The sequence below is a fragment of the Grampus griseus genome (assembly GCF_964374135.1).
Source record: "Grampus griseus genome assembly, chromosome: 10".
NCBI lineage: Eukaryota > Metazoa > Chordata > Mammalia > Artiodactyla > Delphinidae > Grampus > Grampus griseus.
In genome coordinates, this window is record NC_139004.1 from 35,105,229 (window position 1) to 35,124,009 (window position 18,781).

At 36.7% G+C, this 18,781-nt stretch overlaps 1 protein-coding gene across 1 annotated transcript in view; it reads right to left on the reverse strand.

Moving 5' to 3' along the window:
* Nucleotides 1-18,781, reverse strand: part of DNAH8 (dynein axonemal heavy chain 8) — a gene marked incomplete at its 5' end in the record, with an annotated part of 322,388 nt that overhangs the window by 115,016 nt on the left and 188,591 nt on the right. Inside the window, 10 exons of the mRNA XM_082664076.1 lie at nt 999-1,136; nt 4,187-4,402; nt 4,924-5,091; nt 6,880-7,056; nt 8,076-8,179; nt 10,607-10,725; nt 12,568-12,794; nt 14,285-14,449; nt 15,751-15,904; nt 18,100-18,230. Coding sequence (XP_082520202.1) covers nt 999-1,136; nt 4,187-4,402; nt 4,924-5,091; nt 6,880-7,056; nt 8,076-8,179; nt 10,607-10,725; nt 12,568-12,794; nt 14,285-14,449; nt 15,751-15,904; nt 18,100-18,230 — 1,599 coding nt within the window. The remainder of the gene's footprint in view (nt 1-998; nt 1,137-4,186; nt 4,403-4,923; nt 5,092-6,879; nt 7,057-8,075; nt 8,180-10,606; nt 10,726-12,567; nt 12,795-14,284; nt 14,450-15,750; nt 15,905-18,099; nt 18,231-18,781) is intronic.

Here is an 18,781-nt window from a genome sequence, read left to right on the forward strand (position 1 = left end):
GTTATTTTACCTTACGAAATTTCAAGAAGAGCCATTTTGTAAGAGAGAATCCAAATCACATAACGTAAATAGTATTTCTATTAAATATTCTCAAAACAATAAATATACCTTTTTCTTGGATTTAATAATAATTCTGAGTTCTTTGCAGTTTACAAAGGACTTTTTTCCCCAGAAAAATCCTACGCAACAGTAGTATGCTGAAGCCAGCTTGTATCAGCTCAAAAGAGTCAGTTGTTACATTTTTCAGAAAATTTGTGAGCTGGTGTTAAACACAGCCATTATTAAAAATTAAATTACAGTATTAAATTAAATTACATAGCTCACAACTAAATTACATAAACACGTTAAAGGTAATAAATAATCAAAATTCATCAATTCCTAGTTATTTACTACATTTTCATATTATCTATACTCTTGAGGTTAAGTTCATTGCATCTGCATGGTGGAAATAGTATATAATGGCATGCTGCATCTTTTCCCATACATGCGTCGTCTTGTCACATTGATGGCTTAAAATGGACAGTGGCAGGGGGTACCTAGACCACAGAAATCAGCAAACACTGCAAATCAAGGCTTTCTTCTCCCCCTAGCCTCCGCCCCGACAAGCTGATTGTTGAACGTTTACCAGACCACCACTGCTTACAACCTATACCATAAGGTTGTAGCTTTATCTGTATTTAACAGATAAAGTTCGTCAATCACCCCCAACTGCACAATTCGTAAGTGACTGAACTGGATATCAAACCTAGTTTTCTGACTCCAAAGTCAATACTCTTAGGTATGACATCACAGCTTCTTCTTATAGAAAATAATTACTAAAAACAGAAAAAAAGAATGTGGAGTGTTGAAGATCCAAAATAAGCAGACATAGCCAGTGAGTAAGGGCGTTCAGGTAAATATTTTTTCAGTATAAACATTTGCTGGATTTCTAAACACAACACATACTTGTGTAACATTTCAGTACGTCGTATTAGTAATTTCTGTGTATTTAACCTCACCATTTTCTCATTCATTGCAGCATCAAATTTGGCTTGCACTTTATCCAGCTCAGCTTGCTTCTCATCCAGCAGGGCCTGGGCCTTCCCCAGTTCAGCGTTGGCAACTGCTAAACGGCCCTCCTGCTTGGCCAAGTTAGCCTTAAAAGGAAGAAGATGTGATTAGTGTAGAGGTATTAGTGCTACAAAACATTCGTGCTTTTAATTGGTAAATAATAGCATAAGTTACTACATAATTTTTGCCCTATTTGGAAGTCATCTGTTTCGTTGTCTTCAGCTGGGGAAGCAGAGAAATTTCATTAAAGTTCATTTTTTTCCTTTTAATTATTAATGTTCAATATGGAAATCGCAGAAATGAATGGGAAGGAGAAAAAAAAAATTACTCATGATTTTACCCAGAAAGAGTCTGTGAGTATTGTGTCAAGAAGTGGATAACTAGCATTTTGATTTTTTTTTTTCACTTAGAGTAATATAATTTCCTCACATCCTTAAACACTTTTTCATGAACATTAGTTATATGGCTGCATAATATCCCACAATTTGGATATATCATAATTTACTTAACTTTTGCCTTACTTTTAGACATATCTTTCTCCCCTACTCCCCATTTTTATGTTATTATTATTTTTAATTTATTTTTGGTTGCGTTGGGTCTTCGTTGCCGCATGCAGGCTTTCTCTAGTTGCAGCGAGCGGGGGCTACTCCTCGTTGTGGTGCATGGACTTCTCACTGTGGTGGCTTCTCTTGTTGCAGAGCACAGGCTCTAGGCATGTGGGCTTCAGTAGTTGCAGTACGCAGGCTCAGTAGTTGTGGCACATGGGCTTAGTTGCTCCACGGTATGTGGGATCTTCCCCGACCAGGGCTCGAAACCAGGTCCCTTTCATTGGCAGATGGATTCTTAACCACTGCGCCACCTGGGAAGTCTTCTGCCCATTTTTAACTATTATAAATAATGCTGTGATGAATACTATTGGGTATGTAAACATTTACGATTGTTTTCTTGGTAAAGATTTTTTGAAGTGAAATTACTATAATAGTAGTTTTTCCTCTTTCTCTAAGTCCTATTGCATGATACTTATGTTTCTTATAAATTTAAAGTAATTAATCAGTAAAGTAAAATAGCCCTAGAGCCTTCTGGGGTTGAAGTTCCTTTGTAACTTTCTTATTTTCTTTCTCAATATTTGTTTTTTTGAAATTAGCTATTTTTCTCAGGAAATTTTAAGTTCATTTAGATTTTCTAACATATTTACAAATAACTTTAGATTCTGCTTTTTAATTATTTAAACCTATAATCTGTAATTATATGGATTTATCTTTTATATTCATTACATATCTCATATATATATATTTTGCAAAGCACCGATTCTTTAATTTTACTACTTTTTTCTAATTTTTAATGTTATTTTTATTAGCTCTTTCTACTTTCCCTAAATTGTCTGTGTGTGTGTGTATGCTTATAAATGAGTATATATATACTGGAGTGTTTAGTTTCTTTGATTCACTTAAAGGCTGAGAAGGTAGCATTTTGGCCGCATCACAAAAGCTTTGGTAACTAGCTTTTTGTCATCATTTTCTAAATAGAAGTGACTAGCTTTTTTAAAAAAAATAAGCATTTTATTTTTATTGTTATAGTCAGAGAATGAGGTCTCAGAAATTTTTGCTTTGGGGAATTGAATCAAAGTCGTCTTCTACAATTGAATATCATCAATTTTTGTAAATGTTTCTTGGACACTGGAAATAATTTGATATTCTTTGTTCATATGAAGAAAGTTCAATGTAGCTATTCAACTTTAAAAATAATATAGTGCAAAATCTCTATATAATTATTAATTTATGCCTACTCAGGACTGGCTACATAAAAGTGCAAAATGAAAATGCAGAACCCCTTGTTTAAAAATTAAGAGGGTGATAACAGAGCAGTAAGCCAAGCACCGTCCCTTCTAAAGCTGGCCCTCTGCCTACCAGACCTGTTGTGGATTGATAGCATATGCCACAATATCAAATTACAGGATTGTCTTTTTTGTTAAAAAACTCCACTTAAACTATTAATGGATTTTGCCTTATGTAACTTGACGCTATTTTATTTATCGCATAAAGCATTATTACAATTAAGTCTCACTGTGGATCATAATTTTTATCAATAAAAATAACTGTTCTTCTAAGTGCTTATTTTTTCTTGAATTCTACATTTATAGTAACATTTCTCTCTTGGTATCTTTTTGTTTGGGTGTGTTTGCTATATTTGCTCATCATTTCCCTTTGTTAAAATTTTAAATTTTCTCAAAGCTACCTATGTGCAGAATTTAAAGAAGCAGCCATTTCTATAAGTCTTATTAGAAAACAGTAACCCTCTGCCACCCACCCGCTCACCACTTTCCATGCCACTTTCAACAAAGTGGAAAGAGCAACCACTTTCAACACTTTTAGCTTTATGGGACAGGCTGGGGGGCGGGGATTGGGGGTAGTGTGTGTCTGGGTGATATATTTTATGAATCCTTTGCACTCCTGAGAATGTATTTCTGTTCTCTCAGACATAAAGGACAATCTGGCCCAGTATAGATGGGGTGTGTGTTTGTGTGTGTGTGTGTGTGAAAGAGACAGAGAGAGTGTGTGTTTATCCCTCAACACTTAAATCGAATCCTTAAGAATGTCTTTTTGTCTTTTGTTCCCATTAAGGGCAGCTTGGCCAGCGACTGAATTCTTGGACCCCAGTAATTTCCTCCTCAGTACTCTGCATATGTTTTCCATTATTTTCTAGTATTTAGGGTTGTGGCAAGTCTGTGCACATCCTGATCTCTCCTCTTTTGTAAGCAACCTTTTAAACTTTGTTTCTTAGATGCCTATAAGGTTCTCTTCCTGTCTTTGAAACTTAAAACATTTCTAGGTGTTGATCTTAATTTTCATAAAATTTGTTTGGAATATCGTAATCAAATTCAGTCTCCAAACCTAATCTCCAAACTTTAAAGCCAGTTTTCTTTCATGATAGCTCAATTATTATACCCAATAAGTTCACTTCTAGTTTAAGTTAACAAGTTGATTTTGGTTTCTTGTCTGCAAGGCCAAGAAACATGTAACAGATATAAAAAGAATGAGAACTTGTGAGAGGACATACAGTGTCTTTTAATGGCAGCAATAACAATGAATGATTTTATTAAGAACTGATTTACTGGGAGAGGAAGGGAAACTTTTACCTTCAGAGGCAACACTTCTCTGTTGACACCATAAAATGTTGCCATAGCAAGTGTCCAAGACAGCAGACCAGCCACATTCCCACAGACTTTTTTGGCACTTTCAAAAGTGTAATCATCCATGTTAAAATATGGCTGTAGTAACTCAACAGTCTCTTCATTTATTGTGTCCTTGGGGAACTGCTGAAGGCTCCACAGGAATCCCGTCGCACTCATCAACTGAAAAATAGTATTACAGCCTGTAAGCTCTGGAAGAAAATGTGTACTTTCTTCCTGAGTTAGCATGTACTTCTAAGTTGAATTTTTTTCAAAGAAGTAATAATTGATTTGCTCTAGACATACAAATCAAGACTATGGGAGTAGTCAACCTAAAGCTATAAATTGCAGGTTGTCTTCCCGTTTCTATAGTGAAGAGTAAAGAAGAAAAACAATGTAAGTTTCCCATCTAGTGAGTGCATCTAAATGCCCCCAACCACACAAACCCCCCTTTGGAGACTGGGTTGGGATGACATCAAGACTGTGCCAATACTACCTACAGGTTCTGGACAGATTTTATAAAAAGAGGGCATTCAGCTTTAAAATCTTTCCCCACTTACATTTTTGGAGATGCAGTTTAAGAAAAACTCTCCAGTACACAATGACTGATTACTGTCTGCCAGTGTGTCTGGTCTATATGGAGTATCCTGGGATGTGGACACCTGGTACACCTCACAGGACTTACAGAGATAGATTTTACTTACTTTTAATGACTCTCCCCATGATGGCTTGCAGCAAGGTTTTTCTGGATCCATAGTGACAGGGTCAATTTTCTTTTGAAATAGTAACAGAACACAGTCCATGATTCTCATAATAAGATGAGGGGGCTTTGCAAGTTTCCTGACTGTGGCAATATCATTTGGCTTGATAGTCTGTATTTAGGGTTAGGGATCAGAATATTTTTTGTTAAGCAGTATTCCTAGTCATGTGGAAATTTCATACTTTTAAATAATTAAAGTAGAAAACTTTAAAACATATTTTCTCCCCAATCCCTGACATTATCTCCTCAAGGGTTTGCATTCCAAGATAATGGCTCTTTCATTGTTTAAATTGGGCTTTCTGTTTCTCTGTTTTCATTTTTTTTCCCCTGTAGCCCACAATGAATTGCTTTAGTATATCACTACCATTCATTGCCCACCACCCCAGACCTCTGTTAGCAACAACCATCATTCATGTGTAACATTTAGATAATTTGCATCTTCAAAGCACAGAATCTATATTATATGGATATTAAAAGAGGGGCAAGGTCCTGAATATCAGAAACCTCACCTTCAGTTTTCATTTTGAGGGCTGCACTGTCCATGGAAGGGAGAGGAATTCGAAGGAGACAAGAAAAGTTATTGTAACATATGGCTCATAAAAATATTTTTGGAAGTTTCTATCTGTGAGCCGGGTTTGAAATAAGATATTACTTGACATTCAAGTCAAGAAGGACTGGGACATCATATGATCACTAAAAAACTCCTAAGACTTGTTTGGTCCAGTGATCAGTCTCTTGTGTGTTATCATAGGACCCACAAAAGGAGTTAGGGTGGAGAATGTGTCCTGGTCATTGTCATGATTTTATTAAATGATGATCCTAAATCTATTCATTTATTTAAAAACTACATGTATTAACAACTATTCATGTATTCAACAACTACAAGCATTCTCCCATATAAAACAAAAGCAAACCAAAAACAGCCCTGTCCTCAGAATCCTCCAAGGAAAAGAGAGAGAAAACACAATTACCCTAAACTATGATTATTTGCCATGTTAGAAGTATAGGAGTTACAGGAAAACAAAGGAGGTCCAGAAGAATTGAAAACTTTCTGGAAGGGGTGAGATCTGAGCTTGGTCTTGAAGACTGACTCTTACTAGTTAGTGAAAGTTAGGAAAAATAGAAAGCATTCTTGGCAGAGGGAGAGACCCATTTAAAGGTAACAGACCATGATTACTGCAGAAGCCTGTAGCTGTTTCTGTATGGCTGGATCATACTGTGTGCAGGGACAAAATGACAAGAGATAAAATTGAAGGGGTAGACAGGAGCCAGGTTATCACAGCAGTAGCACTAATATTTATTGAGTACTTCCTATGTGCCCAGCAAACTATTCATTACCTTTATGCTTACATTGATCCTTCAAGGATCAATGAAGAATTAGAATCCTGACTGAGACCCAAGAGAGTTAAGTAAATTTTACTCCAGATCATCTATCATGTGGTCATGAGAGGCAAATGGAGATCTTCTTGTCTCACAGCTGTGGATACCTAGCTCGGGACTTTAATCCTAAGAGCAATGGGAACCACAAGGGGATTTTTTAAAAAGGTTAAAGGCTGCAAGATATAGGCTAGTTGGGATGCTGAAGTAACTGAGAAGGCTCTCTAAAGAATCTGAATCCCTTAGGCTACAGTTTAAGCCAATAATCACTAGCATTATTCCTCGGTTCTCATGGAAAGCTGATTTGAGAATGAAAATAAGTTATGGGAAGTAAAGACTTAAAAAAGGTAGAACTTAGGAAATGTAATCAACAGAAACATTTGTTTCAACACTCAGAAATTATAAATCACATTAAGAATTCAATTCAGTTTCCTGATTACAAAAATTCCACAGTTAATTTCATGTAACAGAACATGGTGCCTGCTAGGACTTGTGTTGCGAGAGATAACAACGCACTGCTCACATTCAGGGCTGCTTCTGCTTCTTCCAGTGCAGGTCTAGCCGCCTCGAGCTTGGTCTCAGCTACTACTTTTTCACTATCAATTTCATCCACTATTTTTTGGGCTTTGTCTTTTACTTCCTGCACTTCATTTTTTACTTTGGCTGAAGCCTGAGCACTTACTGTGACTTCTGCTAATACCTGTTAAATTGAGGAAACATATGAGGGTAAATAGAAACCTTTCCAGCACAATTAACATATTTGAGCAGTGAGAGAATATTTATTCAATATAATGTAAAACAAGAGTAAGAGCACATTTATTCCCCATCTAAGTTGTCTATATTTTAAGGTGTATTAAAGTAACTCCTTTGAGCAGTCTTGCAGTCTTCTATTTCCTAAGCTTCTCTGAGGCATGAACTATATAAATAAATATTTTAAGCTTTCAGAAAAATGATATTTCCATTCTATGTAATTTCTAGAAATTTAAAACTATTTAACGTCAGTGCAAGAGAATAAAGTCAGAAGTCATATTAAGCCTCATGTAATAACAAAAAAAATAGCTAATATTTATTGAGTGCCTACCATACGTCAGGGTGCTAAGTGCCTACCAGGTGTCATATCCTAAATGTCTCTCCTATGCTCTCTCTCTCATTTCAGTAACTGGCTAAGGGTCAAGACTTAAGTATCCATTCTTAACTGACTGTCAGTGAGTGGAAGCTGAAAGCGGTCTGAGACTGGGGGGAGGAGTTGTAGATAAAGGAGCAGCACACATATATCCCTATCAACTTGGAAAGAGTATCTTTAAAAAAACAAACAAACTCAACCAACTCTTCTTTTTATCCTTTTCCTTCCTCGACACAAACTTCAGATGGGACTTGGGTTATCCCAGAAACCTAGAGCATGCAGGGAACTTAAAGAGAAGACCAAATATAACTTGCAGTCAAGTAGAAATTTCCTAAACAGATGACAGAAAACAAGAGAGACAGACAGAACCAGGGAAGAAAAAAATAGTCTTAGACCAAGTAGAGGATATAATAGTTTAGGTATGTCTTAGTATAAGTTAAACAAAAATATCTAACGGTCTTTGTAAACATTATCTTACCAGAAATAGTCTGTAGGCTTATACCCTGTTTACTTTTTAATAACGTTTTTAAACAATGCTTTTTTTTTAATATGGAAAAATATTCCTCACAGTAGTGATAAAATAAATGCCAACTCACTTCATCTGCTTTTACAGATGCCACTGCCAACTCCTTCTCCTTGACTGCAAGATCTTGAGAGAGTTTTGCAACAGATTCACTTGCCTCCATCAGCTTATCAAGACCTTTACAAATACACACATATACACTGAGTATATGACTATCCCCTCATCAAACAGTTATTCAGTATTTACTACTTATAAGGCACCATAATTTGTACTATAACAAACACAAAATAATTATGGACAAAATGCTTTAAAAATATACATATTTTAGGAGCAACAATACTGACCAATTTTCTGAGAGTTTCATCAGGAAATGAAGAAAATAGCTCTGACTGAAGAATATCATCTAGTTACATTTAAGGGAAAGTCACATTGCTATAATGAGTAAGCTGAATGTAGCCAGGGAACTTCTTTGACAAACTTATGCTTTCCTTGGCTTTGTAACTATCATTTTTTTTGCCTTTGAATCATATTGCAGCTGACATGGCAAATGAGACAGATAATATATTAATGTTTTTTGTGGTTCTCTGCTATAAAAATGAAAATAACCGCTAAAACTTCTGCAATTGGCTCTGAGAATCTCAGTGCTCTAGTGAAAAATAACTGGTTAACTAAATTTCTCACATTCTGGCTGGGCTCTAGATGGAGTGGTGTTGGTAAGCATTTAGCATCAGGGTCTGGGGTGAGGGCACTCATTTGTATGGTTTCCAGTTTCTGTGGTGTAAATACTCCCACCATGTCTGATTTCAAGCTACCAAGAGGTTCTCAGTAACACACCATTATATAATATTTCTACCACACAGATAGAACAGAAATAATAATGTTCCTCAAGAACATTAATAAGAGTAAATTAAAGTAAAAACTGCTAAGAAGTAATGAGTTTTGAGTATTTATTGCCCTCACTTTTAACATAATTAATTTAATTGTAAGTTAATTAATTTTTAATAAAGGCTCTGTTAGCAACCAGATCATGAAATTCCTAATTTAACCATCAGTTCTCATGAGCCAGTGCAAGTAGCTTCAGCACACCCCTGAGTCTAGAGCATCATATAGACAAGCTTCAAGAAGGTGAGCCATTAGAAAGACAACAGAAGAAAGTTTCTCTCATAGGGTTCTTATCGTCACCATACCTTCACAGACCTTTATGCTTTGTGACCACGTTCTGTGTAGACGTGAAAAGACAGCACTAAGGTGTTTTGGATTATTTGGGCCAAATGCTTTCTGGACATAAAATCGGTCCCCATTTACACTTTTCCTGCTTATGCTACATACACTAGACACTCATAAAATCATTGCTCACGTAAACTCTCTTTTTGTTTTTATTTGTTCATTTTTGTTTCTGTTTTGTCTTTTTCTTTGTTAGAAATTTGAGAAGCATTAACATGGCAAAGTTTACACAAATTGAGGGAAATTGTAATGAAACCAAAAACTGAAATTGTGGTGTTCCCAAGGGCTGGCTTTTCCCCCATCTGCAAGCAGCAACTCAGCGACTGTGGTGACTCGCTGACCAACAGGGTGGACCCAAAGTTGAAGGAGTTGAATAAAATGGTTCTGGAAGAAAAACAGCCCACCTCTATCACAGCAGCTATAAATAAAATGTGTTAACTATAATATAGAGAACTGTCTTCCCTTATAGCTGGTGAAATTAGTTTTACTACTTTACAGTCAGTGTCATCTGTATATGTGTGCACACAGTGGTCACATACATGGTATATACGAACAGAACAGATTCTTTTTTTTTTAATTTTTATTTTATATTGGAGTATAGTTGATTTACAGTGTTGTGCTAGTTGCAGTAGTACAGCAAAGTGATTTAGTTATACATATACATACACCTTTTCTTTTGCAGATTCTTTTCCCATAAAGATTATTACAGAGTACTGAGTAGAGTTCCCTGTGCTATATACAGTAGGTCCTTGTTGATTATTTTATATCTAGTAGTGTGTACATGTTAATCCCAACCCCCTAATTTATCCCTCCCCTCCATCTCTTCCCCTTTGGTGACGGTAGGTTTGTTTTCTAAATCTGTGAGTCAGTTTGTTTTGTAAATAGGTTCATTTGTATCATTTTTTAGATTCCACATGTAAGTGATATTATATGATATTTTTCTTTCTCTGTCTGACTTGCTTCACTTTGTATAATAGTCTCTAGGTCCATCCATGTTGCTGCAAAAGGCATTATTTCGTTCTTTTTTATGGCTGAATATAGATTCTTTTTTTTAATTATCACGTAACATTATATTAGTTTAAGGTGGACATCATAATAATTTGATATATGTATGTATTGCAAAATGATCACCTCAATAAATTTAGTTAACATCCATTAAAAAAAACAAAACAAAACAAAAAAAACAGCCCACCTCTGTTTAGATTTTTTTCTGCCCAGAGTTTCTTGACAGGTCAAAAGACCCATAAGTGTATCCCTCAAAATAATCTATTACTAACAAGAAAATCAATATTTTGTTTTCAAATACAACAATATCCACCAAACAAAATAGTGGCATCCCTATCAGACAAGCCCTAAAAGATAAGATTCTGTTCCACTTACCAATATTCATACGTTCAGCTTGTTCATTAATATATTTCACCTTTTCAGCATAAATGTTTTTATAACCATTTATAAATGAGAGGTAAGACTTGGGAGTCACGTGTGCTCTTCGGCGGTAACTGAAAGCAGAAAAGAAAAAAGATCTTCACATCTATCATTCTGACATACTCTCCTAAAATGTCAACAGAGACGCTCTTCTCACTGTGAAATCAGTGTAATTCTGGAGAGTGACTCACTAGCAAGGGGGCAGGAATTGTGAATGGAAACCTAGAGGTGAGGCGGAAAGAACACTAAATCTCTAATTGATGTTTTGACTTGACCCTATGCCCATTCTGGGCTTCTGTTTCCTCATCTGGAAAACTCAGAAAAGAATCACTGCCCTACACCTCCCAGAATTTTGTGAAAATCCAAAAATAAAACAGTTTATGTAAACATAAACACACTTTGTAAACTTTAAAATTCTGTACAAATAGTAGGGATAAGTGGTTGAAATGAACTTGTGCTGAGATCCGTTTTCATTCACCTGGTATTTGCTACACACCTCTTCTCTGCTAGTAACCCAGGCTTACAAAGGTGAAAACCAATCTCTCCCCTAAATCGCTGGATAGTCCTTGAAATCAGGCACACTCGATTCAAACATTCAACTCACTATGGGCTTTAGTATAATAATTACATTTAACAATAGAAATAAATAAAAGGAATAATTTTATACAGGAGAAACTCAGGTCAAAGAAGAGATCTTCACATACTATAAAATTATATTTTTATATTAAATTAAATTGATTCTATATTAAAATTTCACTTTTGGAGTTCTGAAGATTTTTAACATTAAAAAAATTTTTAAGGACTTTGGCATACATATGATTATTTTTAAAGCATTATATAAATATTGCTTTCAGAACAAACTTCTACAACCTAAGAGGATATGAAAACTTTGGAAAATACACTGAAATTAAAAAAAATAAAGATGTAGGTTTTTGTAGCTCCACAGTTGATGGTAGTAGGGGTGGAGTTCAAGTTAAGTAGAAAGAAAATCTTCCCAATGGAGAGGATTAATACACACGGATTTACCAAGAGAATCTGGGAGATGATCTAGAATTATTTAAGAGGATGGTCCAAGTATGGATTTAAACAAAGAAAACGATACAGGATAAACAAACTTGTGAGATAGGAACCCCCGCCCCCCTGGAAAATCAATTAAAGTGTTACCCAGACTCTCTATGCAGAAAAATAGGCCTAGTCTTTCTGGGAGGTTCTGCACTCCCTAAAGCCTGTGCATTAACCCTAAGGAAGAAGCCTTAGTTCTAGAGACCCAGGGTGGCCCATCTTTATTCAGAGCAATAGTACACAGTGACTATCACACTTTGGGAAAAAATGCTATATTCTTGAACTGCCAACACCAGCTTTCACATCATGAACACCATTTCTGCTTTTAGGGACTGGACTGTTCTGCAGTCAATTAAAATTTAGCTTCATAATTATTTGGCATGAAAACATGGGTAAGATTAAATGATGCAAATACAAAATCTAAATGTTCCCTTAGCATAAGGCTATAATGAAACTTTAGAAGAGTGGATTTCTTTAATCAAAATAAATAATGCACTTGAATAAGAAACTAATTTTAAACAGTTTATAATGAATTATTTTAAGTCATTTCCAAAAATAATTAAATTAAGCAAATGAAATAAAATGATTTATTTTAAGCGTCTGTTACTTTGAGGTCTGGAGGGAAAAAGATACTTAAGTATGGATACTAGTTAATTTTTAAATCTTGCTTACTTATCATCGTTTCTATACATAATCACTAGAACATCAAAGCAAGGAAAAATATCTAAGTGGGATTTAGCTGGGATTTCGTGCTCAATCACTATGACGAGTCTCTTACTGGACGTTACATTTAATTCCTCTTTGGAGTGAACTTGGTGTTTCTGTAGTTATCATGCTTATGTAATGTCACTTACCTTTGGAAGTAACTTTCACAGCTCTCTGAAACCATGTCGTGAAAGAGGCCCATTGTTTCTACAACTTGTCTTTTGGTGTCACTAGAGCAGACGATACTATAGCCTGAAATGAAATAGGAGGCCACCGCAACCAGAGCCTCCTTCGGCCAGCGACTAAACCAGTCCATGGTGCAGCCTGATATCAAGCCAGGAAATTTCAAAGAGCGGGCACGGAACTTCTCACCAACCTATCGACAGAAAAGTAAAAAAGCATTAGAAACACGAAAGGATTATAAGTCAGCCAGAGGGACGTTTATATATTCTGAGTCCATAGCATATGACACCACAAATTTTTTTTCAGGAACCTTCTTGGGCTGCATTAATATGTAAATGAAGTGTCCAGATGAAAGGAAGTAATATTTCCACACTCTCCCCATCCTAAGACTATATCTGTTCAATTCTAGGAGCTACCTTTTAAGAGGAAACTGACAAACCAGACCTCTTCTAGAGCGAGATGACCAGGACCGTGAAAGGCCTGGACACTAGGGCACGTGAGAGCAGCAGAAGAAACGGGAGGTGTTTGGTCTAAAAAGGGAACGACTTAGGGAGTCTGCAAAAACTTTCTCCAAATATCTGAAGAGCTGTATGTGGGAGAGGGATCAGGTTGATTTTACAGGACAAATAGAATCACAGGGAAGGGACTTCCCTGGTTAAGAATCCGCCTGCCAATGCAGGGGACAGGGGTTCGAGCCCTGGTCCGGGAAGATCCACATGCCATGGAGCAACTAAGCCCATGCGCCACAACTACTGAGCCTGCACTCTAGAGCCCGCGAGCCACAAAAACTGAGCCCACGTGCCACAACTACCGAAGCCCGGGCGCCTAGAGCCCACACTCCACAACAAGAGAAGCCACCGCAATGAGAAGCCTGCGCACCGCAACGAAGAGTAGCCCCCGCTCGCCACAACTAGAGAAAGCCCAGGCACAGTAGCAATGAAGACCCAATGCAGCCAAAAATAAATAAATAAATGGGAAAAAAAAAGAATCACAGGGGAAAAAACAAAGACAAAATTCCACTGTTTGTAAAGAAGACCTTTCTGGCTATCAGACTATCTAAAAATTAAGCAAGTTGCCCTATAAGTTAGTGAGATACCTCCCCTTCCCCCCAAGAGCAGAGCTGCCCAATAGAACTTTCTGTGATGATGGAAATGTTCTATATGTGTGCTTTCCATTATGGTAGCCACTAGCCACAGGTAGCTATTGAGCACTTGAAATGCAGCTAGTGGGATTGAGAAATTGGATTTTTATTTTTACTTTATTTTAACTGAGCACAATTTAAATGGATACACATGGCTAATGGTTACTATACTGGACAGCACAATGAGACAGAGACATTCAATCCTACGTTAGGGACATTCTAGATGGTATGTCTTTACTGGGGGTAGAGCTGAACAAGACTACATCACCAAACCTCTTACAAATCAAATAATCTCTGTCTCTAGGTAATGAAAGTTGTAGGCTAGGCAATAATCACTGATAAGATGAATATTTTAAATTTTCACACTTTGTCATGAGATTTTGGTCAGTGAAGATTGGTGTTAGTAAAGAGTTGATTTTAATTCAATGTAACAAGTGTTCATTTCTGACAAATCATCTCATCAGCAAAAGTACATTCCAAGAACCGAGTACATTCAAAGAAGTAACTCCTCCTACACAGAAATCAATAAAATAAAAACTCACTGGAGAAAAGCAGAGAACAACGTGCAAGTTCTTCCTTGATCTTGAAATGAAGTATTCATACAGATTATCAAAGGTGGGAGGATGGCGAGGTAGCTCCCTTTTCATCACTGATATCAGCCCTTGGGTGATTTCATCCATCTCATCCCGTGCAAACAAACTGGAGATCTTTGAGGAATAGACAAGAGAGTGTTCAGTGTTTTAAGAGTTCCCAACAGCCAATGCACTGCCGAAGTCTGGCCCTTCCCCTCCCCTCCCCTCACATGTCATCTCTGTTCATATTTTTTCCTGCATCTCCACAATCAAATCCCTAGTTTGCCAGAGATTACAAGAGTGCAACTTTTTATTCATTAGCTCAATCAGGAGCAAATTATGTTTCCTTTGGCTCAAATAGCTATTACCAAAAAGCCATCTCCTCTACCATTCCAATCATCTCTTTAAATGTCCAGCGATGCCCTCTGTTCTGACTCACAGTCAGTCTCAACTCTGGTTCCAAAGTAGGTAACTAGATCGTGCACCAGTAAGCATCAATACACACCACTGTGAAAGGAAAAGTTCACACGGCAGGTCTGATCTTGAGAAGGGTGTGCTTGCAGGGCTGGCCCTTGCCTGGCATCTGGGAGCTGGGCTTTTGGAATGTCTCCTCCATTACTAATTGATAAGGTTGTTCCACTGTGCCTAGACTATTTATACAAACATTGGGATAGATGGTGAACATCTACTTTCCTTCTGGGAGTCTGGAATTTTGGCAGTAGTGGCCAGGCAGAGAATGACTTACACAACCAGCTCCCAAGAAGACCTTGAATTCAGAGTCTCATATGGGCTTCCCGAAACAGAAACAGCACATGTGTTTCTGCACTTCACTTCATGTGGACAGAAAACACATTCCGTATGGACCCTTTAGTGAGAACATAGTAAGTATGCACATGGATTTTCCCAGACTCCCCCAATGTGCCTTTTTCTTTACTGATCCAGCTGTGAATCCTTACTGTGTGGCTGTAATAAATGTTAGCCATAAGTCCAACTACGCTGAGTCCTGTGCAAACTACTAATGAAGTACCAGCATGTGGGTGGTCACAGAAGTGCTGATATAAGTGGTGTCAGCAGTGGTGACACAAACATCTACTTACTTGCAGTTAGTGGAACTCTTTCAATCATTCTATACTCCTGATTATTAGATAGATAGATAGATAAACTTTGCTTCTCCTAAAATAAATTATAGGATCCAACTGAAGACTGAAGAGACAAATAAGGAACCATATTTAAGATGGAAGAAGGCATATAAAATATCTGGAGATGAACAGCATTAATTTCAGAGAAACTTCAAAAAATCTATTGAACCTTATACATTAATCATTTCTAAAATGAAAAATGTGTGCTAAATGGCCTCACTTCTGAAGGGCTGCTGCTTTTTCTATTTGGATTTACATTTTTAAAATACAAGCTCTTTCTCTGCTTTTGAGACATACCTCCCCTGAAGATAGCAGGTTGTTGAGATATTCTAGAAATGCCTCATCTTTTATTTCATTGTCAGTAAAGATAAAAGTGATGCCTTTGCCATCAGCACCAGCAACTTTGTACAAAGCTTTTAAATCCTCTGTTAGGTTACTCACATTATAAGACCTAAAAAGAGAAGTGGTAGGAGGTTTTAAATTAAAAAATATATATATATATATAAAATCATAATTTATTTCAAAACACAATATAATCCATGATAATTAGAGCATAATCTGCACCTGCTCCAATAGATACTAAGTAACAGTGCCTGCTAGAAAACACAGAGCTAAATAGCTATATGTTACCACTCTACATAAATAGGTTTTATTTAGTTTGAGAAGTGAGAAATGGGGAATTTACCAGAAGTGGCTCAGGAACAATAACTGGGAACAGGGAAATGAACTTTTATTCTCTACAGTCGGACAGTCCTCAGTAACAGATTTTTTTGCCCAAGTGAATATATGTATAATATTTAAAACTAATCTGAAATTTGGGTGAGCTTAGATTGGTGAGAAAACAAGATAAATTACAAATAAAATTAATGATGAATTACATAAAGTGGTCATTTGCATGTCTTACTAAATGGCTAGATTCAGAGAAAGCCTTCAGAAAAAGATGCATTATGCAATGTGATATAAATAATAGAAGTGTTACAATTATGTGGTTACGGATTATGAAAAGAGAAGATCTTGGTCTTTTGGGTTTTTTTTGTTTACTCTGTTTCCTGCAAAAGGAATGTGCTACCAGAAGCCACGTGATGTGTAAAAATAAAGCAGACATTTTCTTAAGTGTTGCATATAAAGCCGTGTGGGTAGATCGATGAAAGGGATTATAAAGACACCCTTATTTGAAGGAGGCTTCACAGTGTAGGTAATAGGGAGTTTTGTGTAAGCCATAGGGTCTAGTGGAAAGATTACAGGCATTGAAACCAGAAAGACCAGGGTTCAAATCCCTGCTCTGCAGCTTTAGAAAAGTTTCTTCACGTTTGTCAACTTGTTTCCTCATCTGCAAAATGAAGATAATTACCTATTTGTAAAGGTTTTTGTGGGCATTAGAGATGATGTAGCATACATACATTTAAATGAATAAATAGCCTAGTTTTAAACTAGGAGTGCCTTAGAAGTCCTTCTGGGTGGCACTTTAGTTAAAAACCTTGTAGACCTCGGCAAAAGGAATGTCATCAAAAAGAGACCGTACGTCCTGTCAGATAATTCCCAAGGGGGAGAATTCATTAAAAAGGGAAACTGGTAAGTTAATTTGCTGAGAAGTAGCTGCACCTATGAGAGCAACACAGCCCACATCCTTCCTCAGAGGTGGTGTGGCCTGGTGCTGTTAGGGTTACCCTCTCACTGACCAGTCAGTTAAGTCACAAAGCCATTTTGCTCATTTTTAAAAATTAAACTGACTGTTAGGTATTGCTTTTGCAATATACAGACACAGTCACAGCACACCCCTCTCTAGGTCCTGACCTCTCTCGCTTCTTTCTTTCATAGCTAAGCTTCTTGAGGAGTTTCTAAACTTATTATCTCTGCTTCTTCACCTCCTTCATGCAACGTGGCTTCTGCCCCCATCCAATGCACTGAAAGTTTTGAAACATTAGTCACCACTTTTCATGCTTTAATTTAATCCACAGTTTCAGGCTAATTCTCTACTTCCTGGGTTTCTGGAAACCACTCCAGGTTTCCTCCTCTGTCTTCTCTCCTCACTCACTCCCCCTTGCATCATTATACCCAGGACTTCTATCTCTAGGAGTATCCTCAGATATGTACAAAAATATTCATAACAGCTATATGTGCAAAAAGAAAACCCCACAAATGTTTATCAGCAGTATACCGGATAAACAAATTGTGGTAATATGTGGTAAAACGGAAGGCTCCACAGCAATAAAAATGAACAAACTACTGCTACATGTAGCATCATGGAGGAATCTCACAAACAGAGCAAGCAACAGAAACTGGACACAAAAGAGTAAATCCCATATGATTTGACTGACATAAAGCTAAAAAATGGGCAAAATCGATCAATGGGCTTAGAAATCAGAATATTGTTCCCGTTGGGAGGGTAGTGACTGGGACGGGACCCTGAGGGGTACTTCCGGGTGCTAGTGATGTTTTATTTCTTTATCTGTGAGCTAACTACATAGGTGTACTTACTTTTTGACACCCATGATTTGTGTACATTTCTTTATGTATGTTACACTCAAATACAAAGTTTACTTGAAAAAGAAATACAACCGAATTGTTGTAAATTTTTAAGTAAACATTTTACTCCAGTGAAATTAACCATAGAAGAAAACATACCGGCGTTTCATTTTATCTTACCTGGTTAATGTTATCTGGAATATTTGATACCCAGCTATAAAAGAAGCCAATCTTGAAAGACTTTGTTTTCCCGAACCACCAACACCCACCAGCAATGCATTTCCACATGATGTTCGGATTATTCGTGAAATCTGTTTTGAAACAAAATAGTATATGTTTGAAAATAGAATTCAACTGTTTACATTTGCTTGCACTAAATGGGTCCAAGGTTTGACCATATGCTTCTAGACTACATTAGACTTTTTCCTTTAATGCAAAAGGTTTCATATTGACTTATTCAATTCCAGTTCTTTCCTTGCCCATCTATATTTACATCATGAAAAAGAGAACAAATTGGCCTTCCCATCTCTAATTTCAAAACTATTTTCCATGTGTGTGTGTGTGTGTGTGTGTGTGTGTGTGTGTGTAATTTTATTATTTTCAGACTCAATGGATAATGGAACTGCTCTTCCCAATCTGTAGAAAGAAGTTTAGAATTGTTTGCTTATTATCATCAGTCTAACACACTGACTTACGTAGACACCTAGCTCTACAACAAATACTACCTCTATCATATCTCTGCCAATGAAAAAATTTTTAAAGTACCAAAATTCTACTTAAAATGGGGTAGGAAGACATTTGCAGAAAAAAACCTTAGGGAAACAGCCTTTAGCCTTATGTTGCTTTTCTATGGTTGATACCT